This window comes from Xiphophorus maculatus, chromosome 5 (genome assembly GCF_002775205.1).
Source record: "Xiphophorus maculatus strain JP 163 A chromosome 5, X_maculatus-5.0-male, whole genome shotgun sequence".
NCBI lineage: Eukaryota > Metazoa > Chordata > Actinopteri > Cyprinodontiformes > Poeciliidae > Xiphophorus > Xiphophorus maculatus.
Genome location: NC_036447.1, coordinates 6,540,653 through 6,565,669, shown reverse-complemented (window position 1 = coordinate 6,565,669; position 25,017 = coordinate 6,540,653). Strand labels below are relative to the sequence as shown.

Here is a 25,017-nt window from a genome sequence, read left to right as displayed (position 1 = left end):
TATTCTAAAACAACCAGGCCGGTAGAAGATCTCTAGCAGCAACCGAACCCGTGACTTAAGTAATGCGCCAGTGAGTTCGAAGCTTAGAAGTTTACCGGAAGTTGTCTGAGCTGCTAACATCCGTCCTCCACTGCCAAGAGAGAAGAGCTGAAGTGAACAAGATGGCGGTTGTTGATGTTAATTCAATATTCGGAACCAACAACGACTGAACAGCTTCCTTAACTTCCTCCGCTGCCATTGCTAAAGCTAGAGGAAGACTACCATTCTAAAAGAGCTAGAAAATCGACGTCATCGTTCACAATTGTCCCTCTGTTCGCCGATTGGCCCGGTAGAATTTTTAACAGGAGCGAATCCGAGTCGATGGGAGAAAACCTGGACTGTTATGGAAGCGAGATTGTTGTTCCCAGAGGAAATGACCAGGCTAGCACCGTGTCAGCCCAGAAAGCAGGATGTTTCAGGTGAGCCTCTGATTAACTCAAATATGTCAGCTAACCTATCACATTGTTTCCAAACACATGACGTCATCATTTATGCTTTCTCTCATTGAAGGAGACAGTAGTTATTCGGTATTTAAACTCTTGATTTTGAAGACATTATTGAAAACAGGGGTTCCCCAAACAGCTTTAGCTTCTGGTCAGACATTCCCTCTGGAAAGCCACAAACAATGCTGCAAAATATGTACCAGTAAATAAACTTTTTTTCACTTTCACTCAGTAGTTATTACATTCATTTAGCATAAATGTTGCCTCATATATTCTGATTTCAGCAAGAAATTAGTTCTATTTTGGAAATAATACATTAATACTTTATTAATCTGATGCTTAATACATTACCAGATTAAAAAAAATCTCCTCTTTTGATAGAAAATAGTCTAAAATAATATGTTTTAGATTAATCCCATGAAATTTCATTTAACCTCCACATCTTATTATTTTCAGCAGTGTCCGCCGCAGCAGAGGCTCCTTCTGTCTTTTTCTTGTCAGAAACTTGTTTATTTCTAGCTTGCTTAAATAAGAAAGATGAAAATGTCAAATTAACGTTTCCCTGACTTTCCCGTCTATGGTACAATAAAGGCTATTTCAATCTTCTAACTCCAACTTCAATGGGTTTTTTAAACTTACTTTTTATGATACTTACTGAAAAATGTATTACTTTTTTTTAAATTTATGATTTCAAAATGTAAAAAAAATTACATTTGTTTTCTCCAATATTTCAGAGGTCCCTATAATGCTCCCTGGTGAACCCCACTATAGAAAAACACTACTCTAACATATTCTTTCTTTCATAATTGTGGCATTTAGCAAATAGAAATAATTTAGGAAATTCTGACTGACCTAAAACAAGAAACATTTGGTCTGATTTAACTTCAGACAGTGAGAAAAAGAAGATGTGTCTTTTTATTGAGTGTATTTCAACTTCTGGTTTCAACTTTAACCTTGCACATCAACCTGTGGTGAAGCAGCATCATTCCGCGGGTTTTCTTTTTTTTTGGTAGGAGATAAGTATGATGGTCGGAAGCTGGTTAAAGTCCAAAAGATTTGACTCTGGGCTGAAGGGCAACAATAACACTAAGCATCTAGTACATCTTAAATTAAAATTGTTAATTTAAAATTGTTTAGTAGATCTATGCAAATTTAATAACATTATCATTCTTAAATACACTAAAACTGTGTTAAAATTTGAACCTGATAGTTTGGGTTTGCATTGCCTTGGGCCGGCTCTGTTATATTCTGTTTGTGAAAGAATATTTTCACAGAAAAGGTAACCAAAATGTGTATATTTCCTCCTTTGTACAACTTGCAGACATGACATTGAACCTTGATATAATAAATAAGAAATCATACAAAACTGTGTCAGGATCTTTCATACATCACTTCCCCTTCTGTCCAGAAATGATGGCAACTTAAACCACCTTAAATACTATCAAACTACTGTTATCCAGTTATATATATTGACACATTTACATAAACATACAGAGAAACAGGGCAGAAACTGAGCAGGTGAGACTGTACAGTTATTTCATTTTGGTTCCTTATATTTTACAGTACAGAGATGGAAAAACTGAGGTAAAAACAAGAACTTGGAAAAGCTGGTTGGTTGGTTTTTAGAGCATTAATGTCAGTGTAACCTCCAATTGTGGCTTAAAAACATACTCTTGTTCTGCTGATTAGTTTTTTTAGTTCTGTTCCCTCTCAGTCGTCGCTGGGGCCCTTTGTCTCTGAGTTTTTTCCAAGGCCGAGTGACGCCACCATGGGAGGGATGCACTGCGACGGCTCACAGTAGCCATTCCTGCCAGCGGGACCCGGAGGGCCTGGAACGCCGTTGATTCCTGGAACGCCGCGCGGCCCCCGCTCTCCGTCGCGGCCGTTCGTGCCGTAAGCCGGTCGGCCGGGTTCACCTGGAAGATGAGCGAACAAAGATAAGAAGTCCAGTTGTTTTTTGTTTTTTTTATTTATGACCATAACGCTGTTTGAAAACTGATTTAGCATTTTACTACATTTCGTACTGAGTGTAGCCCAGGAGTGTCAAATTAATTTTCATTTTGGGCAGTATCAAGATCACAAATGTTGTCAAAGGGTTTTTGGGTTTCTACGGCTTCTAAATAATCGCTCAAGTGCTTAAAAGAAAACGCACAGGTGTTTTTCAGGCAATAAGTTAATGTTTTTTGTTGTCTGGAAAATTAACTGTTTCAAAATCCTTCAGAATGTAAAGTCACAAACCAGCAGGCACTGCCCGTTACCTAGCAACCCCAGCAAAACCAACCCGTTACCTAGCAACCCAAACAGAATTCCAGGATATTTTGTCAGTTGGTTTTACCTCTCTGTTTGCTGTAAAAGACAAGTAATATTTAATTACTAATATTAAATATACTAAATATTTGTGAAATGTACTGGTCCCACTGGGAGATTATTTTACATATAGCAACATTTTTTACATGTTGTAAATGAAATAATCTGCCAGTGGAACTAGCACTTTTTTGATCAGCATTAAGGGTTTGTCACTTAAAATAAGCTCCTATATCTTGCTGAAAAGTTACTTTTAAATTAGTTTTATCTTATTTCAAGTGTACTATAATTGTACATCTGTTTGCAGTCATTTTCACATGTGAATGTAAACAATGAGTTGGGGAGGAGGGGTGTGGCCAGCAGCAGTTTATGTGGATTTAATGTATGGAGGCCCTAAAACTGCCTCTTAGATAGCAGCTGACATTTTTTGCACAAAATTATTCTTAGATAATGACATTTTAGTCTGATAAGTTCTTCCTACATTCAGCTCCTTTCAGAATAAGCTATTTTAGGGCATCTTGTCACATACTGGAATGTTTGTCTTAAAATCAAAAGTAACAGAATATGGGGTCATTCCAAAATGTAGATTTTTCAAACAACTTACAGTGTCTGTATGCTACTGGGATTTCCTGTGGTTTATAGCATAATAGCTAAAGCATTCTGGAAATCTTAATCAAAACTATCAAACTATTTAAAAAAAACAGTGCTTATTAAATAATACTTTAATTAAAGACAGTCATGTCAGCGAGTTTTGCTTTACCTGGTAGTCCAGGGACTCCTGGTTCCCCTTTGTGTCCCCTGAGTGTGGGCCCTCTATCCCCAATGTCCCCCTGGTCACCTGCAGTAAGCGACAGCAGTTATCAACATGAGCAAACATCAATAACGTTACTATAGCAACCTAGACTAAAACACTAGCAATAAAATGACTGATTACAATGACAAAACAGACTCTTATTATGAGAAAACAGAGACCTTTTGTAGATTTTCAGATGTTTGTTCCTTCAAGCATTTCTTATCTAATTTTAAAACTCATCATTTTTTTCTTGTGATTGAGTTTTCAGTTTCTCTTAGAGATGATTCTGATTTTTAAAAATAAATTCTGGATTGGGTATCGGTGACTATGTTCCCGATCCATAAGGGCCAGTCTATTCGGTCTAATTCTATGCTTAATGCTCTGAACAACATCATGTTTACCTATCACTTATGACTTATTTTACATTATATTTAAAATTCCTAATTGCCCTTTTCTGAACCATTTGAATGAAGAATTGTTGCACTTTCCTTGGTAGTCAACCTATTGTTTATGTCAGTTTCAGTTTTTTTTATTATTTATTTTACATTGACTGTTATATTCCTAATTCCACTGACTGAACAAATTAAAGTTGTTTTTACATGTTTGACCAAGCTTTAAAAGCCATTAGTCTATTTCCATGTGCTCTACTGGTGCAAATTTATCAAATAAATTTGTAATTCAGTACATTTATGTCTGTGTTTTAAAAAAAAATGTATTCAATTCAGCGCTGTTTTTCTGTATCGGATCGGTATTATTGGTCGACAACAACATCGGTGTGACAGAAGTGGATCAGTGCATCCGATGTTTCTTTTGTGTTGGTTCTTTCGCCAACCTCTAGGTGGCAGTAATGCGCCAACAAAAAATCACTGCATCCCTGCACCAGAAGAATGTTTTTGTTGTGACATACACTGCCGAAACACAAAATCTTATCAAGTATTGTTGGTCTAGTTTCTAGTGTAAATATCTTAGTGTACTTGGCATAAGACAAAACTAACTGACAATAAACTTTTCAGCGAGATATAGGAGCTTGTTTTAAGTCATTAATTCCTTAGCATTGATGAAGAAGTTCCACTGGCAGATCATGGGAAAAATGTCTTGTCATAAGTGAAATAATCTGCCAGTGGAACTAGTAGGTTTTTTTTTATTAATAGTAAGGAATTATTGACTTAAAACAAGCTGATTTATCTTACTGAAAAGTTACTTATAAGTTAGTATGCTTGAAATAAGACAAAAAATAGAACAAAACTCCTTGGTAAGATTTTGTATTTTTGCAGTGCACCTGCAGGTTTTGTTAAAGTTTCAAGTTTTATGAAACGTTAACAAAAGTTAAACATTTTTTTATGAAGTTAAAGTTTCATTAAAAAGTTAGTAAAATGTTTCTTTTTCTTGGCTTTATTTTGTAATTATGTTATTTATATCAATTACTTTCATTTAGATCTTTAAAATACCAAACGTTCCACATAACTTTATATTTTGGTCCCTCTGATGATGTCATTTCATGCATTATTCACAGTCGATAGAGCAGCGATACTTCATAATTAAATTACTCAAGCGAAAGTAAAAATATGCCTAAGAGTAAATTCTTTTCCCAGTAAGTTACTCAAGCAAACTGAGTAAATGTCACTTGGTTGTTATTAACTATCTTATCTTGGACATTCTTAAAGTAAACAGGGCAAATTACAGATAAGAGATTTTAGCTTGGATTTCACCTTTTGGTCCTTTGCGGCCAATTAGCCCAGGTGGACCCTTCAAACCGGGGAGACCTCTCGACCCAGAGTGACCTGGGAAACCATTCTCTCCAGATGGACCCGGTGGGCCAGGCGGACCAGGGGGGCCGGGAAGTCCGGCAATGCCTGATTCAGGCCTGTTCAGGCTGGCCGCTAACTGGGCCAGCTGCTCTGTGACATAGACATGTGAGTTATATGAGGTGACTTGATGATGCAAAAGGATCTGAATGCTAAAGCCAAGTTAGTATGAAGATGACAAACACTTACCTTGCATTACTCTCATGCAGACCTGTTTGATGTGCCTGTCTGTTGGTGGTTTGCCCTGAAAGTATGACAATAAGGCTGACAATCGTATCACGATATAACCATTTTATATCAATCGATTTATATTAATCGACATTAATAGTTATTGATTCTTTTTTCTGTTTTAAATATCTCGAATACTGCCAAACTGGTGAGGTGACCTTTTCCTGTTTTATGCAGTTTTCACTCCAATCTGTTGTTTTTTTATTTTTAAGCAGCTGTAAGGCATGGTGTGGTAACCTTAAGCTGCTGCTGCGCATGTTACTCAGCAGTTTGTTGCTAGGTAGCAATAGAATGTGTGAGTTGCTAAGCAACCAAAGAGTAAGTGAGTAAGTTGATTCCACCAATCTTTCTTAGCTGGCAGAAAGAGGTAGTGCAGCTAAAGTTTTTCCTCTGCCTACATCTCCCAGAATGCTGTGCAGTTCTGGATCGGAGTTCAGTGAATATTCTGTATATTGAATATTCTGTCAGTAGTATTATCTGTTGACATTGGTAATTTGTCTATTGTGATATATGTTGCTATTGATTGATTGTCCTGCTGTACAGTCTCCCGTTCTTATTTTTTTGTTTCTGATATATATATTTTGACCTGTGAATATACATGGTAACATGTTCTTTTATGTTCCTGAAAAGTTACTTGTTAGTTTGTTTTGTCTTATTTCAAGCTCACCCAGAGATTTGCAGTAGAAACTAGACTAAAAATACTTGGTAAGATTTTGTGTTTTGTAGTGTAAATGAAATAATGCTTTGAAAACTGCCTTTCCTTTTGACTATCAGACTAAAGCTATTAGTCTAATATTAAAATTTGTTTGATGACCTTTAAGGGCGACAGAAACTAAACAAAACAATACTCAATACTGTTTAAACAACAGCCGTTAGATTAGCAGGAAAGGCTTTTTAGTAGCACAGGAGTTGAGAAGGAGAATCTACTTACTCCTCTAATTTATATTTTCTCCGCAATTACAACCATATATTTTTCTTTGGTTTTATACGGTTTAATTCAGTGGCATTTTCTCACCGCCTGTCCCTGGTGTCCAGGTAGTCCCGACACCCCCGTGTCTCCCTGCATGCCTCGTGGTCCTGGCTGACCCGGCTTGCCCTCTTTGCCTGGCAGCCCGCGGCCGCCTTCAGGTCCTTTGTTTCCTGTTTCTCCTGGTGGACCGAGCTGCAGTTAACACAAAAGAAGAATTAAGAGACATGAACTTGTGAAACTACCCATCACAATCATTTCTAAAGATAGATAGATCTTGTGGTAGCCTGCAATATTTAAAATCTTCCTCTGTTTCAGTTTTTAATGCAGTTCCACAAGGCTCAGTTCTTGGGCCTCTCCTTTTTTTAGTTACTCCCATCTTTAGAAAACACAAATGTTCTTTTTATCTTTATACTGATGACTGCCAGGTTTATTTTACACTGAAACAAGAGGAAAGATACTTTATGCAGTCAATATTTGAGTGCCTTGATAAAGTAAGGGCCTGGATGACATTTAATTTTCCTAATTTTAATGTTTTGTTTTGCATTCCTGGTGGATCACCCTCCACTTTTTGGTTAAACATGTTTATTTTTCTTTCAGTGAAGTTACTCACAGTGGGAAGAGTGTACAGAAGTTTTACTCATACTTGTAAAGTATGAAGTAAAAACTACAGTGTAGTAAAAATATATTTCCAAAACGTTACTCAAGTGAATGTAACTGATTAAGTGCAACCAGTTACAACAAAACTCTGAAATTTGTAAATGTGAGTCTGAAAATCTAATTGACTTTTTAACATTTCAAACCATGCTAATTTTAAAATGTTGAAAACTGTGAATAAAAACCATAGAAAATACTCAAACAGATGATTACACTGCAAGAAAGGCTTAAGAACATTTTTTTAAAGCCTTTTCTGATATGTTAGGCATCCTCACTGCAGTTGCTCTTTACAATTTGCTGACTCATGTTACATAGTATAACAGCTATAAATACACACAGATTTCAGGAAGATACAGATCTGTAGCTCAGGCCTACATACCGATCCTTTCTCTCCTGGTTCTCCTTGGTCACCCTGAAATGAAAATGAGGAACATCCATTAATATTTCATATCTCCAGTAAATGTGGGGGAAGGTTTTTCTACCAGACTTTCATTTATATATAATCTTAACAGACCTTTATTGTTTCTCACGGCAGGATTTGTTAGCTTATGTCACTCAGTCTGTGTGTCACTCACCACTTCACCTCCCTCTCCTGGTATCCCTTCAGCACCTGAAGGTCCCTGGAGTAAAGACAAAAGGCCGGTTATTAAATCCAGCTGAACCATCTATCATCTGTATGACATAGTCTGGATAACAGCAGTGAGAATACAAGTTATTATTAAAAATACCTGGTCTCCTTTGGGGCCATCAAGACCAACAGGACCCTGATGGACAGAATGGTAAGAATTAAGATTATATAGAGGACACACTAAGATCAGTTTTGAATCTCTTTATACTATCAACAAGTCAGATTTGACCACTTAAAAGGACAAGAGACATATTTTGAATTTAAAATAGCCAAAAATATTTTAATTTGTTCCGTTTGCAATATTAATTATAGATGTGTTCACTTAGCAACTTGGCCCACAGCTGCTATTCTGTAAGTATATATACAATTCTGTCCATGCACTCTATATGGCCCATATGGCTATATTGATATAATAGCAAGTGTAACTGCAAAAATGCAAAATCTTACCAAGTATTTTTGGTCTAGTTTTGAGTACAAATATCTTAGTAAGCTTGAAATAAGACAAAACTAACTTACAAGTAACTTTTCAGCAAGACATAGGAGTTTATTTTCAGCCAAGTAAGCTTAATGTTAATGAAAAAAAATACTAGTTAAACTGGCAGATTATTTCACTTGTAATATGGGAAAGATGTCTTGTTATCCGTGAAATAATCTGGCGCTAGTATTTTGATGTTAATGTCAAGTCTTGTCTTTTCCAGCAGCATTTGTACAGCAAATACAGTGGTAAAACCAACTGACAAAATGTCCTGGAACTCAGTTTAGGTTGCTAGGTGATGGGCTGGGCTTCTCTGGGGTTGCTAGGTAACAGGCGGTGCCTGGTAATTTGTGACGCTGCATTTGGAAGCCGTTTCCAGATAACAAAAATGTTAACATATTGCCAAAAACCAGCTGGGTGATTTTTTTTAAAGCACTTGGGCTGCTTTTAGAATCATAGAAACCCAAATGGAAGTATAAAATCACACAAAATGTGTATTTCATATAATTAGGTCCCCTTTATGGTCTTTCTTATCTGATGAAAGATCCTTGTGAAATTCTTACCCTGTCTCCCTGTTGGCCTTGGAAACCGGCAGGACCAGGAAGTCCTGGAAAGCCTGGGTCCCCTTTGCTTCCCTGTGAAGCACATATGCATAAACTGAGGCAGAAAACACTGACACACATTCAGAATCCATACAGAACCGAATGTGTTTAAAGCCTCAGCGTAAACACACAGGAAAAAAACCAAAAAACATTCATGCTTCAGGTCATGTGCACCGACGGCCGCTCCACCAGCCGCCCAGCTAGCATGCTTCGCTCCGGGTGGGTAAGGCTGGGTTTGGGTATGTGGGCATTCCTGGAGAACAGAGATTTCATTGAGGGCCTCTCTGTTTCTTTTCCTGTCCCGAATCCCCTCTGAGCTGCAGAAAAAAAAAACACCTGCAACAAACGGCCTTTCATGCCGACCCACGGATGGATTACAGACTTAGCTTCAAGCACAAAACACACACAATGGGTGTCTGAGCAAGACCCAGAGCTTAACTTTGCAAGGTATTCTTATGTTGGATAATACACCCAGAACAAGAGACCATGCATGTTTTCCCCTGACTGAAGGCTTAAGAGCTCTGATCAGGAGGTATGAAGCTTTAATGAGGTTCCAACAGTCTTTCTGACTTTTGGCATTTTTAAAACCTAGTTTCAGTTGATTTTATCTGCATATTTTCGACAAGCCACATTGGGATCTTGTTGCTTTTCTTTCAGAATTAGCTCTGTTGCTGTCAGGATTCCAGGTTGTTTGGTTTGTTCTTTTCTCTTTGGTCACCATTTTTATTATTTATGCTCATTCTTAGTTCATATTTGTTTTCTGTTTTTGTCTGGTTGGTGTTTGGATCACTCTTTCCTTAGATGTTTTTTTACTTATGTTTAGATTTTGATGTTTTGGTTCATTTACTCTTGCTTATGACTGTTCGTAGTATGGCTCGGAGGCCATTTGTGGTCCCTGGGATGACTTTGTGCGGCCCTCGACTACAATTCAAGTATAATTTAAATAAATTACAACACAACTACGGCTTGTAAATTAAATTCTACTTACAAAAATGTTAGATGTGACACAAAGTGACAATCTTTTCCAAGCTTTCTGGATTTCTTTTGATTTTATGATAAATAGAACCACATCTACTTATTGACTTGTCTCTAAATTACAATTGACTGCACTCAAATCTGTTTTTAATTTCTGTTTTAAAACTTGGCAAACACAGACAGTCATTTCAAATGAAGACTGGCCTAGATCTTGTTTTTATTGCTGAGAACAGACAAAATATTTTTTCTGTTTTCTTCAATCGAGCCCAAAATAATAAACAAACTGGATGACTTTCATTTCACAAGGAAAACATGTAAAAAGCATTCAAAATTTCGGATCTACTATCTCTTTGTTTAATTAAAATGGTTCATGCTTAGTTCATTATTGAGTAAGTTTTAAAAAATCACAACATTTTGGTGACTTTAGTGTTCGAAAATGATATTTTTTTGACCCGCAAGAAATTTTTAGCTGATGATTTTGGTCCATGTGACAAAATGTTTTTTGCCATCTTTCTCCTTCATTCTGCCTGCCAGGCTGCTCCTCTTCGCAGCTGTTTCTCACTTCTTCGTCTGCCTTTACCTGCTCCCTTCTCCAGCTGCTTCTACTCACTTGTGATCAGCTCTTCTGGTTCTCATGTCATTCTCCACTACGTTGTTCTCCACTGGCTCCTCCATCTTTTTCGGTGTTTCTCTGCCTGTTCCTTAATTTATCTCTGCCCAATGTTTAAGTTCTTTGTTTATTTAATTTTTCTATTACACTCTGAATGTGGGCCGTGCCTTAAAGCCAAACATGACACTTGGGGAGGCCATGGTTTAACCTTAATACCCATTTTTGTCTTTCTGCCATCAGGAGTTCAATAAGGCTTTGCAATATTAACATGGCTGGAGAATTCAATGTTGGAGTTTATGTTATTAATGAAATACTTTTCTACATTAGTTTTTCCATTGCATCACTTCTGTTTATTCTCATCTGTTTCAGAACAAACATAAATATTTATAACAGATTCCAGTGAAACATGTTTCCAGTATGTTACTGTTAAAAAGAGAAAAGCCGAAATTATTAATGTGATCATCCGTGAACTGACTGTCACTACAATTTGGAGTTCCTCAGGGTTTTGTACTAAGACCACTTCCTTTTTGAGAGAGGCAGAGCTTCTCTGGCCACATCTTCCATTTTTTCTGTCTCCAAACTTATAAAAATAACTTCACAAATATCATAGTTTACTCTTAAGCAATTCTTTAGATTTACACAGTAATGAGATCTGATTTATTCAGACCAGACAAAAGTGAGGAATCAACATTTCTTCCTGTTTCTTCTCGATGGGTCCGTCACAAACCTTTCTTTATGTTAATGCAGGTCAGGATGATGGTCTTAGAAATAAATTATTGCCAATATTTCACATCCACTACACTTGAAATGTACCTCTGAGGAAATTTCAATTCATATTTTTCCCGTGAAATAAGCCACCTGTCAGGTCTTACCCTGCCTCCGGGTAATCCTGGCGGTCCAACAGGTCCTCTCTCCCCACGTTCACCCTAAAACAGGACAGAATATTAAACGGTATGTGGTTTGTCTAACAGTGTATTCTAGTTAAAAACAATCAGCAGTACGAGTGAAAAGGTTGTTGCAGTACAACTGCTAAGCACTCTGAATGTTTTCAGTTGATTAATCAGATTTCCCATCAGTGGTTTGGCACAGAGTTATCAGAACAAACTGGAATCAAGTGTGCAGAAAATAAACTTTCATGTTTTAGGAAGAAGTTTCACTATAAAACTTTAAATATGAAGTCGACACATGTAAAACTCACAGGTCCTCCTCTGGGTCCCACGGGTCCCACTTCCCCCTGGTCTCCTCGCTCCCCCTGGAAGTAAATACGACGCTAATGAGATAATCATTTAAACTTCAGGTGACATTTATTTCAGTTAAATAGTTTAAAATCACTATCTTTTGAATAACTTAAAGAGAATATTTGCCTCTACGTCTCAGAATGGTTGCTGTAACATTTTGGACTTTAATTGAATTTTATTTATTTATTTGGGAGACACAATGCACATTAATTATCATTTATGTAAAGGCACCAGAATTAGCCATAAAGCTACTTTTCATTTGTTGTCCCTGGACAATAAGTAATTTGTCTTGATGAAAATAAACACAGATTATACAAAACAAAGTCAAAATGACTTGCACTCCAAAAACACAAAATCTTACTAGTATTTTTGGTCTAGTTTATTGTGAAAATATCTTAGTACATTTGAACTTTAAAACTATAAGCTTTATGTAGCTTTAAAACTTATAAGTAAGTTTTCAGAAAGATATAGAAGCTTGTTTTGAGTAAATAATTTCTTAACATTAATGAAATTCTACTGGTTTGACTGGCAGATTATTTCATCTTTAACACAGAAAAAATGTCTAGTTAAATAATCTGCCAGTGGAGCCAGCACTTTTTCATCAATATTAAGGAATTATTTACTTAGAACAAGCTCCTGTTTCTTGCTGAAAAACTATTTGTAAGTTAGTTTTGTCTTATTTCAAGGGTATTAAGATACTCACTCTAGAAACTACACCAAAATTATTTGGTAAGATTTTGTGTTTTTGCAGTGAATATACACAATTTTAGTCAATACATACAATAAAGGTTTGATTTTGCTTAAACTTACTTGCTTCCCTGGAGATCCCATCAGTCCCACAACTCCTGGGTCTCCTGAGTTACCCTTGTTGGAAAAAAAGGAATAACTTTTACTAATTTCAACCTGTCTAGTGAGTTTATAAAGTTTTTCTACCATAATAACTGCTGCACAAGTTTTGATCATACCTTTGTGCCGCTGTGTCCTTTCTGGCCATATGTACCTGGTAAACCCTAAATGAACAAAATAATGTTCAACAACATTATAGCTTGAGAAAAAAAAGGCAAAAACATTAATAATAATAAAAAAAAAAACTCACAGGAAGTCCCTGTGTGCCTGCGTCACCCGGAGCGCCACTTTTTCCTGGAAGACCCTGAAAATAAAGCAACGGAAAGGCAGAGCAGATCATGACATGTTTTTAATGACTTATCGGTAAACAAATTTATTCATGCACTTTAACAACACAAAATATTACAAAGTATTTTTGGTCTTTTTCTAATGCTAATATCTTAGTACACTTGAAGTAAGACAAAATGAACTTACAAGTAACATTTCAGCAAGATATAGGAGCTTGTTCCTAAATATTAATGAAAAAGTTCTAGTTCTACTGGCAGATTATTTCACTTATAACATGAGAAAAATGTCTTGTTATATGTTAAATAATCTGACAATGAAATTAGTGCTTTTTCATTAATATCAAGAAATTATTGACTTAACTCAAACTGCTATATCTTGCTAGAAAGTGACTTGTTAGTTAGTTTTCTCTTACTTTAAGTGTACTAAGATATTTGCATTAGAAACTAGACAAAAAATACTTACCAAGATTTTGTGTGTGTGTGATTTTAATTGTGACTTTTATTTAATAGAAACACTGAAATTATGAAATTATGTTTTTTTGGTATCAGGGGAATATAGACAAAATGTTACGTACATTTTTAATGGAAACTCAGCTAGTGATAAACAGGTTAGGAGGGAACTAAACTGTGTTTACAAAAACCTAAACTAGTGAATAAAGTACACTGCTCAAAAAAATAAAGGGAACACTTAAACAGGTGTTTAACACTTAAAGTGTTCCCTTTATTTTTTTGAGCAGTATATTTTATTTTTAACTGTAGTTTTGCATAATTTCACTGTACAGCATCAATAACAACATTACCCTTGAGCCAGGCAGTCCAGGTATTCCCTCCCGGCCATCTGGACCAGAAAGGCCCTGTCAACAAGAGAGGAAGCAATGAGAAATCTTTGCATTCAATATTTTCTGTGATATCTTTACCATTGTTTTGATTTGTCAAACTCAAGGCCTGGGGGCCAAATCCGGCCCACCATAAGGTTTTATGTGGCCCTCAGGACTCTAGATAGACATATAAACACAGCCTTCGAGGAAACAATATTATTTTATTAATCAAATTGAAGCAGTGTTTATCTCTATGCTGCCAAATTACATTAATGTGAAAAGATGTCAATATTATTTAACTTTAAGAAGTACTAATCAAATGCAGAAACATCTATATTTTAATAGTTTAATAAGGAATGTTTTTCTATATATTGTTTATTATTAAATGTTTACATACATTTGGTCTCTATCGGGGATAATTGTCTTTTAAAATGTATGACAAAATGCTACTTTTTATTATTTAAGTTTGATATATTATCAAACTTAAATCCTTTGGTGTTTTTGTGGTGAAGCAATAACAGCCAGACTATAATAACCAATAACTGGTGGATTGGAAAGAGCCGGGGATGTGCGCCTCGACTGCACAAGAGTAAACCTTTGCATTTCTGGCTTAAATACGATGAAGTGTGACTTACAGCTTCTCCTTTTGGCCCTGGTACCCCCCTGATTCCTTGTGGGCCCCGTTCCCCCTAAAAAAAATAACACAAATAAGAAGTATTGATAAAAAAAAACTGGTGCAGATGTTTGGTTTTTGTTTTAAAAGCACAATTTCAGTTATTATCTGTGAGAAAATAATGAAAATACTCTCAATTTCACCTCATTTACAATACAAGCAAAAAGGGAATCAGGGTTTTATGGTGGAAAGAGAAAGTGAAGAAAGCGTGAAAGTACTTATCTCAGATGAGATAAACCATAAAAAGTTCCTGGTTTTTAATATTCTCTGTACTCTTTTAATTGTCTTACCTGCGCTCCTATTTGTCCACTCTCCCCTATTGCTCCTCGTTGACCTGGATCCCCCTGAAAAGTGAAAACATTCATCAGTAACATTGATTGATTAATTGATTAATCTCTACAGTCAATTGGATTTCCACTCACTGGTGCTCCCTGAATTCCCCTCGGACCAACATCACCGGGATTTCCACGAGGTCCCTGCTCAGATCAAGTGTAGAAACAGCTAAAGATTAATTAACTGATTCAACATGATTTACTCCCTCTATTTGTTAGTACTTGTTTCATATGTTGTTGGAGTATATCTACTTAAAATACATAGAAAAACTTGTTTTATACTGGAAAAAAGTTGGATCTCCTTATAAAGATCTAACATGGGGCAGGACAACAAATCAATAACAATATTTACTATGATTGATATCAATAGAAAACCCACAGAGTCTAGAATGTTCAATAATTTCACTGAGACCCAATCCAGAACCGCACAGCATTCTGGGGGATGTAGTCAGAGGAAAGACTTTAGCTGCTCAACCTCTCACAGCCAGCTAAACAAAGTTGGTGGAGTCAACTGACTCACTCGCTCTTTGGTTACCAAGCAACTCACTCGCTCTTTGGTTGCCTAGCAACACCCTGCTGAGTAACTGGCACAGCAACAGTTTAAGGTTTATAAGGCCTCATAAATGCTTAAAAATAAAAAACAGCAACGTTGAGTGAAAGGAGAAAATGAGTCCAACACCTCAAGAGGAAAATGTGGATAAAACAGCAAAGGTTACGTCACCAGTTTGGCAGTATTTCAGATATTTAAAACAAAAAAAAAAACTAATAAGTAGTTATCAATATCGGCTGATATGAAACGTTTGTACTGCGATATCTTTTTCAGCCCTAATCTAACATGATTTTACTTTTCCCCAAACACAATAAGAGTTTATTTTTTGGCATCTTGATTAGTGTTAAAGAAATAATATAACTATAATAAGTTTCTACCCTAATTAAGCAGCAAGAATTAGGAAATGTAAAAGAGACAAACCATAATAAATGTTTACAAACTTTTCATAATAGTATGACATATCTTTGACAATTCTATTGAAAGACAACAACAACAAAAAATATGGAAATGGAAATGGCTCCAAGACAAAAGTTGTTTTTCAAAAGGAAAATAGTAAATCCTAGAGGAGATTGTGTTCTGGTCTAAAACCAAACTACCAATCAATTTCAAAAATGTCCCTGTACATAACCAGGAGGACAGCCTATATGCACTGAGAAATATTGTAGTGGCAGTGTCATACTTTGGGGTTAGTTTTCTTAAGTTGGAACTGGAACTTTTTGGTCAAGTTGACTGAAAAAAATCAAACAATCCCAGACATTAGCCTGTTTTAAACCACAAAATGAAAAGTTATTTGATTTTTCAGCATCAAATAAGCATCCAAATTATAAAAGAACAACTAAACGTTTGTAAAAGGCCAGAATTTAGAGTGATTTTTTTCTCTAACAGAAAATAAATTTAGCCAGATCAAAGTGTGAAGCAGACTGTTAGACTCCAACCAACTAAAGCCAAAACCCAGAACTCAATCAAAGGTTGTTCAACATTTTATTTTAAAGGTATGCAGACTTGTGTCGCCAGATTATTGCAGCTTTTATTTATTTTTTCACATAGATTTGACTGAAAATAAAAGTCATGTTGTGGCTGCAAAAAAAAAAAAAAAAACCCTAATTTCTTTTCACATAACAGAAAACAATATTTTAACAGAGATTTGTAAATCTTTTATAAGCACTTTACTATTGACTGGGTTGAAACAACAAATTGGCAATAATTTTAAAACTTTTAAAGGTTTTTAGCCATGATGAGTAAACTGGAGATCATCACTGATTCAAACCCCATTTTCTCTTACCCGATCTCCTTTGGGGCCTGTTATTCCTGGAAGGCCTCTCGCTCCAGCCGGGCCCTAAAATTACTCAGCAGATAGAGAGGAGTTAGTATGCTGGATTAAAATCATTTCTCTGAGAATAAACATTATCAGTTTAGAAAGGAGCGGCCATTTTGGAGACAAAAATGAAATATTTTACTGGCAGTCCTTGAGCTCCAACTTCACCAGCCGGTCCTTGATCGCCCTCCTCTCCCTGTTAATTATTGCAGTTATAGAAATGTTTTAATTTTATAGAGCTATTTCTATGTTTTTTTTATCTATTATAATCTTTGGCATGACATCACCTTGTGTCCTTGTCTTCCGGGCTCACCTGATTCGCCCTTAGCCCCTTTGTGGCCCTGAGGAGTAAAAGTTCAAATTAAAATCAACTCAAAAATGAAAACTGAAACTGATCTTTAAAAGTGAACTCACTTTCATCCCTGGGAGTCCAGAATATCCATTCAGTCCTGCTGGGCAGGCACTGGGACACTGAAAAATACAACATTTAATTATTTATTTCGATCATTTTGAACCTTTCCATACACATGTGAAACAGAAAACACTGAAGAAAGAACTAATACACAAAACCAACAAAAAAGAGAGAAAAAACAACTAATACAGAATTTGAGGTAACACTTTATTTGTAGGGATGTTCATAAAACTGAAATAACAGTCATGGACATGAATGAGTCTTCATGAATGTTTATTACATTCATAAAGTGTCATTCTGTAAACTTTTAATACAAAGTTAACAGTTTTAATGGACTTTTAATGCAACTTTGCTTTAAACAGGGAAAACACTCAAAATCTTACCAAGTATTTTTGGTCCAGTTTCTGATGCAAATATTTCAGTACATTTCAAATAAGACAAAACTAACTTATTGGTAACTTTTCAGCAAGATGTAGGAGCTAGTTTTAAGTAAATAATTTCTAAATATTGATGAAAAATTAGTAGTTCCACTGGCAGATTATTTTTCTTATAATATGGAAAAAATGTCTTGTTATAAGTGAAATAATCTGCCAGTGGAACTGGTAGTACTTTTTCATCAATATTAAGGGATTATTGACATAAAACAAGCTCTTATAACTTTAGTTAGTTTTGTCTTATTTTAAGTGCACTAAGCTAATTGCACTAGAAACTAGACAAAATTACTTTGTAAGATTTTGTGTTTTTGCAGTGTATGCACATCCCTTCAAATAAAGAGTTACCGAATTAGAATTTAAAATGAACCCAAATACCAAAATATGACAAAGAAACAGCTGGCATTTCAGAAACGTAATAGATTTTTTAAAAACGGATATGAAAATGAATAAATGCAACATACTGGCTGTTTTTGCTGATTGTGTTGGAATTGTGCCGCTTTTTTAACTGAATCTGTAAAAATGTTTGTGTTGAGGTCATGACCCTTATCTACACTTCAATCCTCTGCATCGTCTGAGTTACTTTAACAGTAAATAATCAGAATAATCTTTTTACCAATCACTTTGAAACATCCACAGTTTTCCTGCGCAAGTCGATGATAAAGGTCTCCTATCCTCCTGTTCCTTTGTTAGATTAATCACGTTATGATGTTATTTTATTTCTAAATGGACATAAAAGAAATCCACTTACCAGCTCCTCGCCCTGGTAAACAGCTGGAGGTCCCTAAAAATGCAAAAAATGAAATTAGATTATGGTTGTGGGAGAATATTCTGCTTCAAACATCTGGTAGGGATGTGCAGCGTTCCTTAGTTATTTAGTTTGGAAAGTTCAACATTTAAGTTCATTTCTATAAAAAAGATGTGACTGAAACATTTTTAAATATATAGGTTACTTCTGGTTTGTAACCAAGGAGGACAATTAGGTTGGTCAGGGATGTCCAAAATGTGGCCTGGGGGCCATTTGAGGCTCTTTGGATGGTTTTGTTTGGTCCCTCAGTCCAGAATTTATAAATGGAGCAAATTCGCAATTAAATCATAATTTTTTTACGGACAATAAAATCTTCTTAATCATTTATTAACTCAAGTATAAGACAAAGTATTTTTCTTTAATTAATGTTTGATTACATTTTGCTACAAATAATAAAGTATTTTTAAATTGATTTGGACTTTTGTTATGAAACATGAAGAAATAACAAGGACAATAAACCCCAAAATAGTTTTAGAAAATACTTACCTTTCATTTAATCCAGAAACTGTGGAGGATACTGCTAACATTTTGGATCAACAATGATTTACAGATTCATTTTCTACAAAAATTTGCTTTGAAATATTGTCAAATAGTATATTATTAGAGATAAAAACAAATGTCCTAAGAAGTAAATACTTTGTTTTCTTTCCTTCTTCTTTTTCTCTAAAATGTGGCCTTCAAGTGCTCTACACTTTCCATTTACTCATGGAATCACATTTCACAGGTCAAGGAAAAGTTTTAATAAAAATAAATAGTGAGTAAAGGAAAATAGGTAAGTTAGTCAGTTATGCCAGCTTGACTTTGACAATAAATGTGCTACGGGATTCAGTGTGTTTTGGTTTAGTTTTTAAAAAAAGCAACCCACACACTGACAGATCATCAGTAGATCGGGTGTTTAAATTAGTTAATCAAAAACTGCAGTGTTAGATTTAGCTAATAGCAGTGCAATAATCACTTATTGACAATCTCAAAATAAACAGTAAACCTGGAAAAATAAAAATATAAAACTGTAACGGACTGAAAGTTCCTTTCTTGGTGTGGGGAATGTTTGCGTGTTTTTTTGGTGTTGAATCCTGAAACACTAGTGGAGCTGTTGTCTGTCGGTTGCTATGGTAACCAGTCTGTGTGTAGCGTAGCCGACGCCGAGAGCAAGAAAATAGAAGAACATGAGTGGTACTCAGTTATTCTTCAACTGTTTTTCAGCGTATTTTTCCCTTTTCTGCTGTCGTGCACTGCACTAAACTTATAATACATACATGTCCTGGTTTCATTTTGTTAAAGATACTGGTCCGCGCAGCAGCGCCGCATTATTTCCAGATGTAAACGATAGCAAGCAACGTGTCTATAAAGTGAACCAGACGGATGTAGACGGATGTTTACCCGAGGACCAAGAGGACCAGGCAGACCAACGGCACCTCTCCTCCCTTTCGCTCCCTGAAACACAAAAAGAAGTTTTCATCAGTCACCTTATTTCCTTAAAAAAAAGTATATTCTTATGTAAAAAAAAAAACAAGTTTCCATTTCAGTTGACTACTTTAAGTTTCTACTAGGTGTTGTTTACTCACAGGCGGTCCTACTTTCCCCAGTTCACCTGGTAGCCCATCCGTGCCAGGAATACCCTGTAGCAGAACCAGCAAAAACTGTAATGTGTTCTCAAAAATGGTACCAAACATCAGATTCTTCATGTTTGCTTCATAAAAAACAATAATAATTTGCCATTTCCAGAGTCAGACAAAAACTGAAAAAGTTCAATCTGATTTTACTTTGACGTGGATATTTTTGTATTATTCACAGAATAAGGTTTTGTGTTTGATAGACAAAATAAAATAAGTTTCCTTTTAAACTATGAATTTAATTATTTTCTTGTTTTTTCTATTTCCATAAAACAAAGAGCTTTGTTTTACAATAACAAAGCATAACCATGAAACGTGTCTGTAACTTCTTCTTTACTCACATCAGTCCCATCAAGTCCTACTCCCTGTGAATGACAAATCAGAGATTAGGATGTTTTAATCTGGAATAACCCAGGAGATACAATCAGACAAAGGCAAACTGGAGCAGTAATAATCTCTGCAGCAACGCTACAATTTACTGCAAGGTTAGGTGGAACAACTAGGAAATTATAATATTCTATTATCTTATAATAATCTCTTTGAAACAGAGTGTGGATACGAAACAGAAATGCTGAAAATGTTTACTTACAGGTTCTCCAGCAGGTCCCCGAGCTCCAGGTTCCCCCTAAAACCAAAAAAGAGCAGAAACTTTGTCTGTGTTTGTCATTTTCAGAGCCACAGAAGTTACTAGAAATCAGTGATCAGTGTTTTTACAGCCACAGCTGCTGAAAACGCTCTGCTCACTGTGTGTGAAAATCCTCTGAAAAGTTCTTATTGATGCTGTAAATATGACAAACTTACTTTTGAGCCTTTTGGGCCCAAAGGGCCTGGATCTCCCGGGGGTCCCACAGGTCCCTGCAGACGACACACATTCATTAAAATCCTATCTGTCTAGCTAACTAGCTAACTAGCTAGCGAGCTCCAACTGAAGGTCTAATGCATCTATATTTGTACAATTTCCAGATGCTTGACGGTGACACATCCACTCTTATTGTTATATAAAGATGTAAATAAACCTGTGAATAAATTAAGATGCTTTCTGAATCTGGTGAAAGAGCTAAACAATTACTCCAAATGCACCATGATTAGCCAGATCACACTCTACAAATGCACTCAGGGTCAGAGACATTAAAACGTGTCATGTGGTCTGATGAAGTTAAGAATAAAGTGTCTGGCTGTGATACACATCGTTATATTTGAAGTACAACACCACCACAACTGTGAAATATGAGAATGGGTGGCAGCATCATGTGGAGACATAAGTGGATTATGTGGAAATACTGATTAAAGCAGATTATAACAGTTCTGTCAGGAAGAATGGGCCAAAAGTTCAGCAAAATGTCAGACATTTCAGCAAAATGTCTGACCCAACTCATACAGTTTAAAAGGTGATTCTACCAAACAGGATATACTAAATTTAACAAAAATAAATCTACAAAAATACAAACACATTAAGTAAAATATATGTATCAGATTACCTCATTCTTCAGTTAAACATTGTTTGCATTCTTTCTTTGAATTATGTTTTGGGAAAAATCTGGTGTCTTTTTTTACCCTTCAATGCAAAAACACAAAATCTTATAAAGTATTTTTGGTTTAGTTTCTAGTGCAAATATCTTAATGCCCTTGAAATAAGACAAAACTAACCTACAAGTAACTTTTCAGCAGTATGTAGGAGCTTGTTTTAAGTAAATAGTTCTTGAATATTGATATACAAAAGTACTTGTATTGGCAGATTGTTTCACTTATAACAAGACCTTTCCCCGTGTCAAGTGAAATAATTTGCCAGTGGAACTTGTCATTTTTCACAAATATTAAGGAATTATTTACTTAAAACAAGCTCATATGTCTTGCTGAGAAGTTAGTTGTAAGTTAAGTTGGTTTTATTTCAAGTGGACTAAGATATTTTCACTAGAATCTAGACAAAAATACTAAATGCAAGATTTTGTGTTTTTGCAGTGTTTGCCTTCCACTGAACTTCCGTTCTCCGTGCATGAGTGATAAAATAGCAGCTACCCATCTAAAGGCAACTAAAACGCTTTTCTCCATCCTAACAGTTGGCAAAAATAAACTGTTGCTTCTAGATCTCCAGCTTAGTCCTCTACCCTTCATGGTGTAATATCACTCTGGCGTTCTTGACAGACAGAAAACTCCCTGTTACCACTCCACATGTCTTTCCTGTCAGCCATTTCTGAACAGCCTTTCCCCCCAAAACTCCTTTCAGGTGCAGACAAAAAGACCCCTGTTTCTGTCAGGAAGCCACGTGAGACCCAACCCTAAATAGCCCCACTGATTTATTCAGGGGGACATTTTTCCTCTCTCAACTTTTCTGCCCACAGGTAGAAAATCCAAACAGTTCAGATACCAGCAGACACTGGTAACCCCAGTTCTCCGACTTCAGATTTCAAGATGTCAAAAACATCCTTTTAATTCAGATTTAATAAATACACACATTCTCAATTACGCGTTTTTTTTTTTGTTTTTTTTTACTTACATCTGCTCCTGGAAGCCCTGGAGCGCCAGAAGACCCATCTTTGCCATTATCTCCAGGAAGACCCTGGAAACAGGAATGTTCAGCTCATTATGATGCATTTTAATAAATAAATCCTAAAATGTTGTTTTCATTATGAAACTCTACATGTAGGAATTAGAAAGTCACTCACTACTGGGCCAGTTACAGTGGAGTCTTCCCCTCTCTCACCCTGAACATGCAGAAAAAAAATTTAAAATTAATACAAAAAACAATAATTATACACGTAGAGGTTTTGTTTTATAAATTGGCCACTCAACCCATTTATGATTTTATGTGTGATTTTAACAACATTCTCAAATGGATATTTGTGAGATATTTGTTATGTTTAGGTGAAAAAAACTATTCAAATAATGCAGAAAAACCCAAAACAAAATAAATCAAGTATATTTGGAATAATTAAATAAAGATTTCCTGATCACCAACAGCTGATTGATGTTGTTTTTAAACTGTATCTTAGATAAAAGTCATGAAAAACGAAAGATTTTCTTCTCAGTCAGAGCAAAATTGAAGTCAAACAACTGAAAATTACCTTCATTTGGAAACAAAACTACAAACAAAGTATTTATATTGGTTTCCTTCTTTTCATTGTCTCCTATTTATTAGCAAAACCTTTGTGTATAAATAAAGACTGAATAAATGTCTCAAAAATCCAAATGACACAATGGAAAAATAAATTTTTCTGTCAGATTTTAACCATATTATTTTATTTTACTAGAATATTTTGCCTCATCTCCTTTTATTATTTTTCTTAGTTATTGTTTGACTTTCCTCAAATAGTACCTATACACTGAAAAAGGAAAACAGGCGGTCCAACTTCATAAAATTCATTTAATTTGTATCAAATTAAGTTTATCCAAGTAAGTTTGTCATGTTAAATAAACATAAATAAATTAAATTTGACAAACTTAATTCAATTATATGTAACAAATTTAAGTTGGAGTTCCATCCTCTGTTTTTCAGTGTATTATTTGATTTTACTAGAGTGTTTTCCTTAATCTCCTTTTATCAGAAGAAGAAGAAGTAAACATTTTTACATGAGTGAAAGTTGTTTTAATGTATAGTAAGAAAAGTTGTAAATCTGAAACAGCTGATCTTTGGCTTCACTGAGGGATAAAATAAACACTCACATCGATTCCGTCGACTCCAGGTACTCCAGCGATGCCTGGCGGCCCGGGGGGGCCTCTGGGACCAACCAGGCTCCTCTTTTAAACAAACATAGAAAACAGATTTTCATTTTTCCTCCTTAAATCATGCAGTGCTGCTGTACTGCCAGGACGATCACACAAAGACTTATTGTGCCGCTGCTCTGAGAGGAAAAGTCATGAAACCCGACCCGGCTTTCATTTTAGACCCATTAAACTGCCTAAGTAGCACCATGGTTTTCATTTTTGTTTTCATTTAATTTAATCCTTATTTAACTCAGATTTTTAAAAAAATAAAATAAAATCTTAGTTCCTGGGTTAGACAGCAGCAGAACAAGATAAAAATCAAACAACTACAAAAACAAAGTATCTGTCTAAACCTCACTGCTGAACATGCTGGGACAAAGAGGCGTTTTAGGTCATTCTTTGATATAAATATTTTAAAATGCTAAATAAACATCTCAGTTGCTTAAATAAAAAATGTCAGTGATAAAATGTTAGCATCCTCAATAAGTTTCATTTATTTTAACTAGAGATTTTGTTCCGTTGAAGTGATGATGTTCAATACAAACTGTTCTGAAGTATTGCTTATTATCATATCATTTATCTTTTATCATGATAAATATCTTATCATAAAAAGAATTTTGATTTATTCTTGTCACAAAAAAATTCCAGAAATGATGTTTAAACCCTCTCAAAACTGTCCATGTTGTTGGGAATATTATATTTACTACTTTCTCCACTGCTTTTTCAATGAAAATATCGATAAATTTGAAAATATGTGTGCATTTTAGTAACATGAATCACACTATTTTATGTGACTGGTGACCTAAAGAAGCGTATTACAAATGGGAATGATTTTCAAGAGCAGCATTTGTGTTTTGGGGATTATAATTGCTGCGGCATGCAGTCAGAACCAAAAGGTTATCTAAAAAATATCATAATATTATCACAATATCAACACAAAATATTGTGATAAAACTTTAAGTCCATGACTTATAGCCTCAAATGTATATAAATTAGTTAAAGTTAATTTCTAACGGGATCACATTACAATAAAACGTCTTAGAAAATACACTCAACAGCTAAAGGTGAGTTAGGTACCAAAATATAGTGACTTGGTAAATAAAAAAATAACATCCTGCTTAGAGAAATTACAAAAAGTTCATTATCTATTTTCATGCAGCAGTGATGAAAAACGCCTCTCACCTGAGCCGAGCAAATCAGCACAATCTGCAGTAAAACCACCAGCAGAGGCTCCTGATGGGTCCTGAAGACAGCCATGGTTTTCCCAAAGAGCCAGGAAGATACTAAAAAATCTCCTTTCTACCAGATTAGACGAGGCTTTCGGTCAGTCCATTTACCGGTGCTCCCCCCCCCCGACTGAAAGCCCACCGCCTGCTAGAAGGGAGGAAGTGAGAAAGTCCTGACTGTTCCTGAGAAGGTGAGGCTCAGCGGGCTGAAGGAGGAGCGAATACACCCCTGGACTCACA

At 35.5% G+C, this 25,017-nt stretch overlaps 1 protein-coding gene across 1 annotated transcript; it reads right to left on the bottom strand.

Moving 5' to 3' along the window:
* Nucleotides 1–1,757: 1,757 nt before the first annotated feature.
* LOC102216439 (collagen alpha-1(IX) chain) lies at nucleotides 1,758–24,926 on the bottom strand. Its single transcript, XM_005811304.2, has 32 exons — nucleotides 24,734–24,926; nucleotides 23,510–23,584; nucleotides 22,513–22,551; nucleotides 22,344–22,406; nucleotides 20,651–20,704; nucleotides 20,439–20,474; nucleotides 20,191–20,214; nucleotides 19,802–19,855; nucleotides 19,617–19,670; nucleotides 18,180–18,212; nucleotides 17,000–17,056; nucleotides 16,873–16,926; nucleotides 16,728–16,781; nucleotides 16,553–16,606; nucleotides 14,811–14,864; nucleotides 14,679–14,732; nucleotides 14,351–14,404; nucleotides 13,698–13,751; nucleotides 12,861–12,914; nucleotides 12,730–12,774; nucleotides 12,575–12,628; nucleotides 11,725–11,778; nucleotides 11,399–11,452; nucleotides 8,903–8,974; nucleotides 7,965–8,000; nucleotides 7,812–7,856; nucleotides 7,616–7,648; nucleotides 6,628–6,774; nucleotides 5,574–5,628; nucleotides 5,289–5,477; nucleotides 3,547–3,624; nucleotides 1,758–2,398 (listed from the first exon to the last, which is right to left on the bottom strand). The coding sequence occupies exons 1-32, from the start codon at nucleotides 24,806–24,808 to the stop codon at nucleotides 2,193–2,195; spliced, it is 2,064 nt and encodes a 687-aa protein (XP_005811361.1). The 5' UTR covers nucleotides 24,809–24,926; the 3' UTR covers nucleotides 1,758–2,192.
* Between the last annotated feature and the right edge of the window lie 91 nt (nucleotides 24,927–25,017).

What these genes read in the sequence shown, in the direction of transcription:
- LOC102216439 (XM_005811304.2), bottom strand. Translation starts at nt 24,808, where the DNA reads ATGGCTGTCTTCAGGACCCATCAGGAGCCTCTGCTGGTGGTTTTACTG. An exon ending in CAGGGCTTCCAGGAGCAGAT is followed by an intron (nt 20,705 to 22,343) that starts GTAAGTAAAAAA and finishes TGTCGTCTGCAG; the next exon opens with GGACCTGTGGGACCCCCGGG. An exon ending in CAGGCACACAGGGACTTCCT is followed by an intron (nt 12,775 to 12,860) that starts GTGAGTTTTTTT and finishes TTGTTCATTTAG; the next exon opens with GGTTTACCAGGTACATATGG.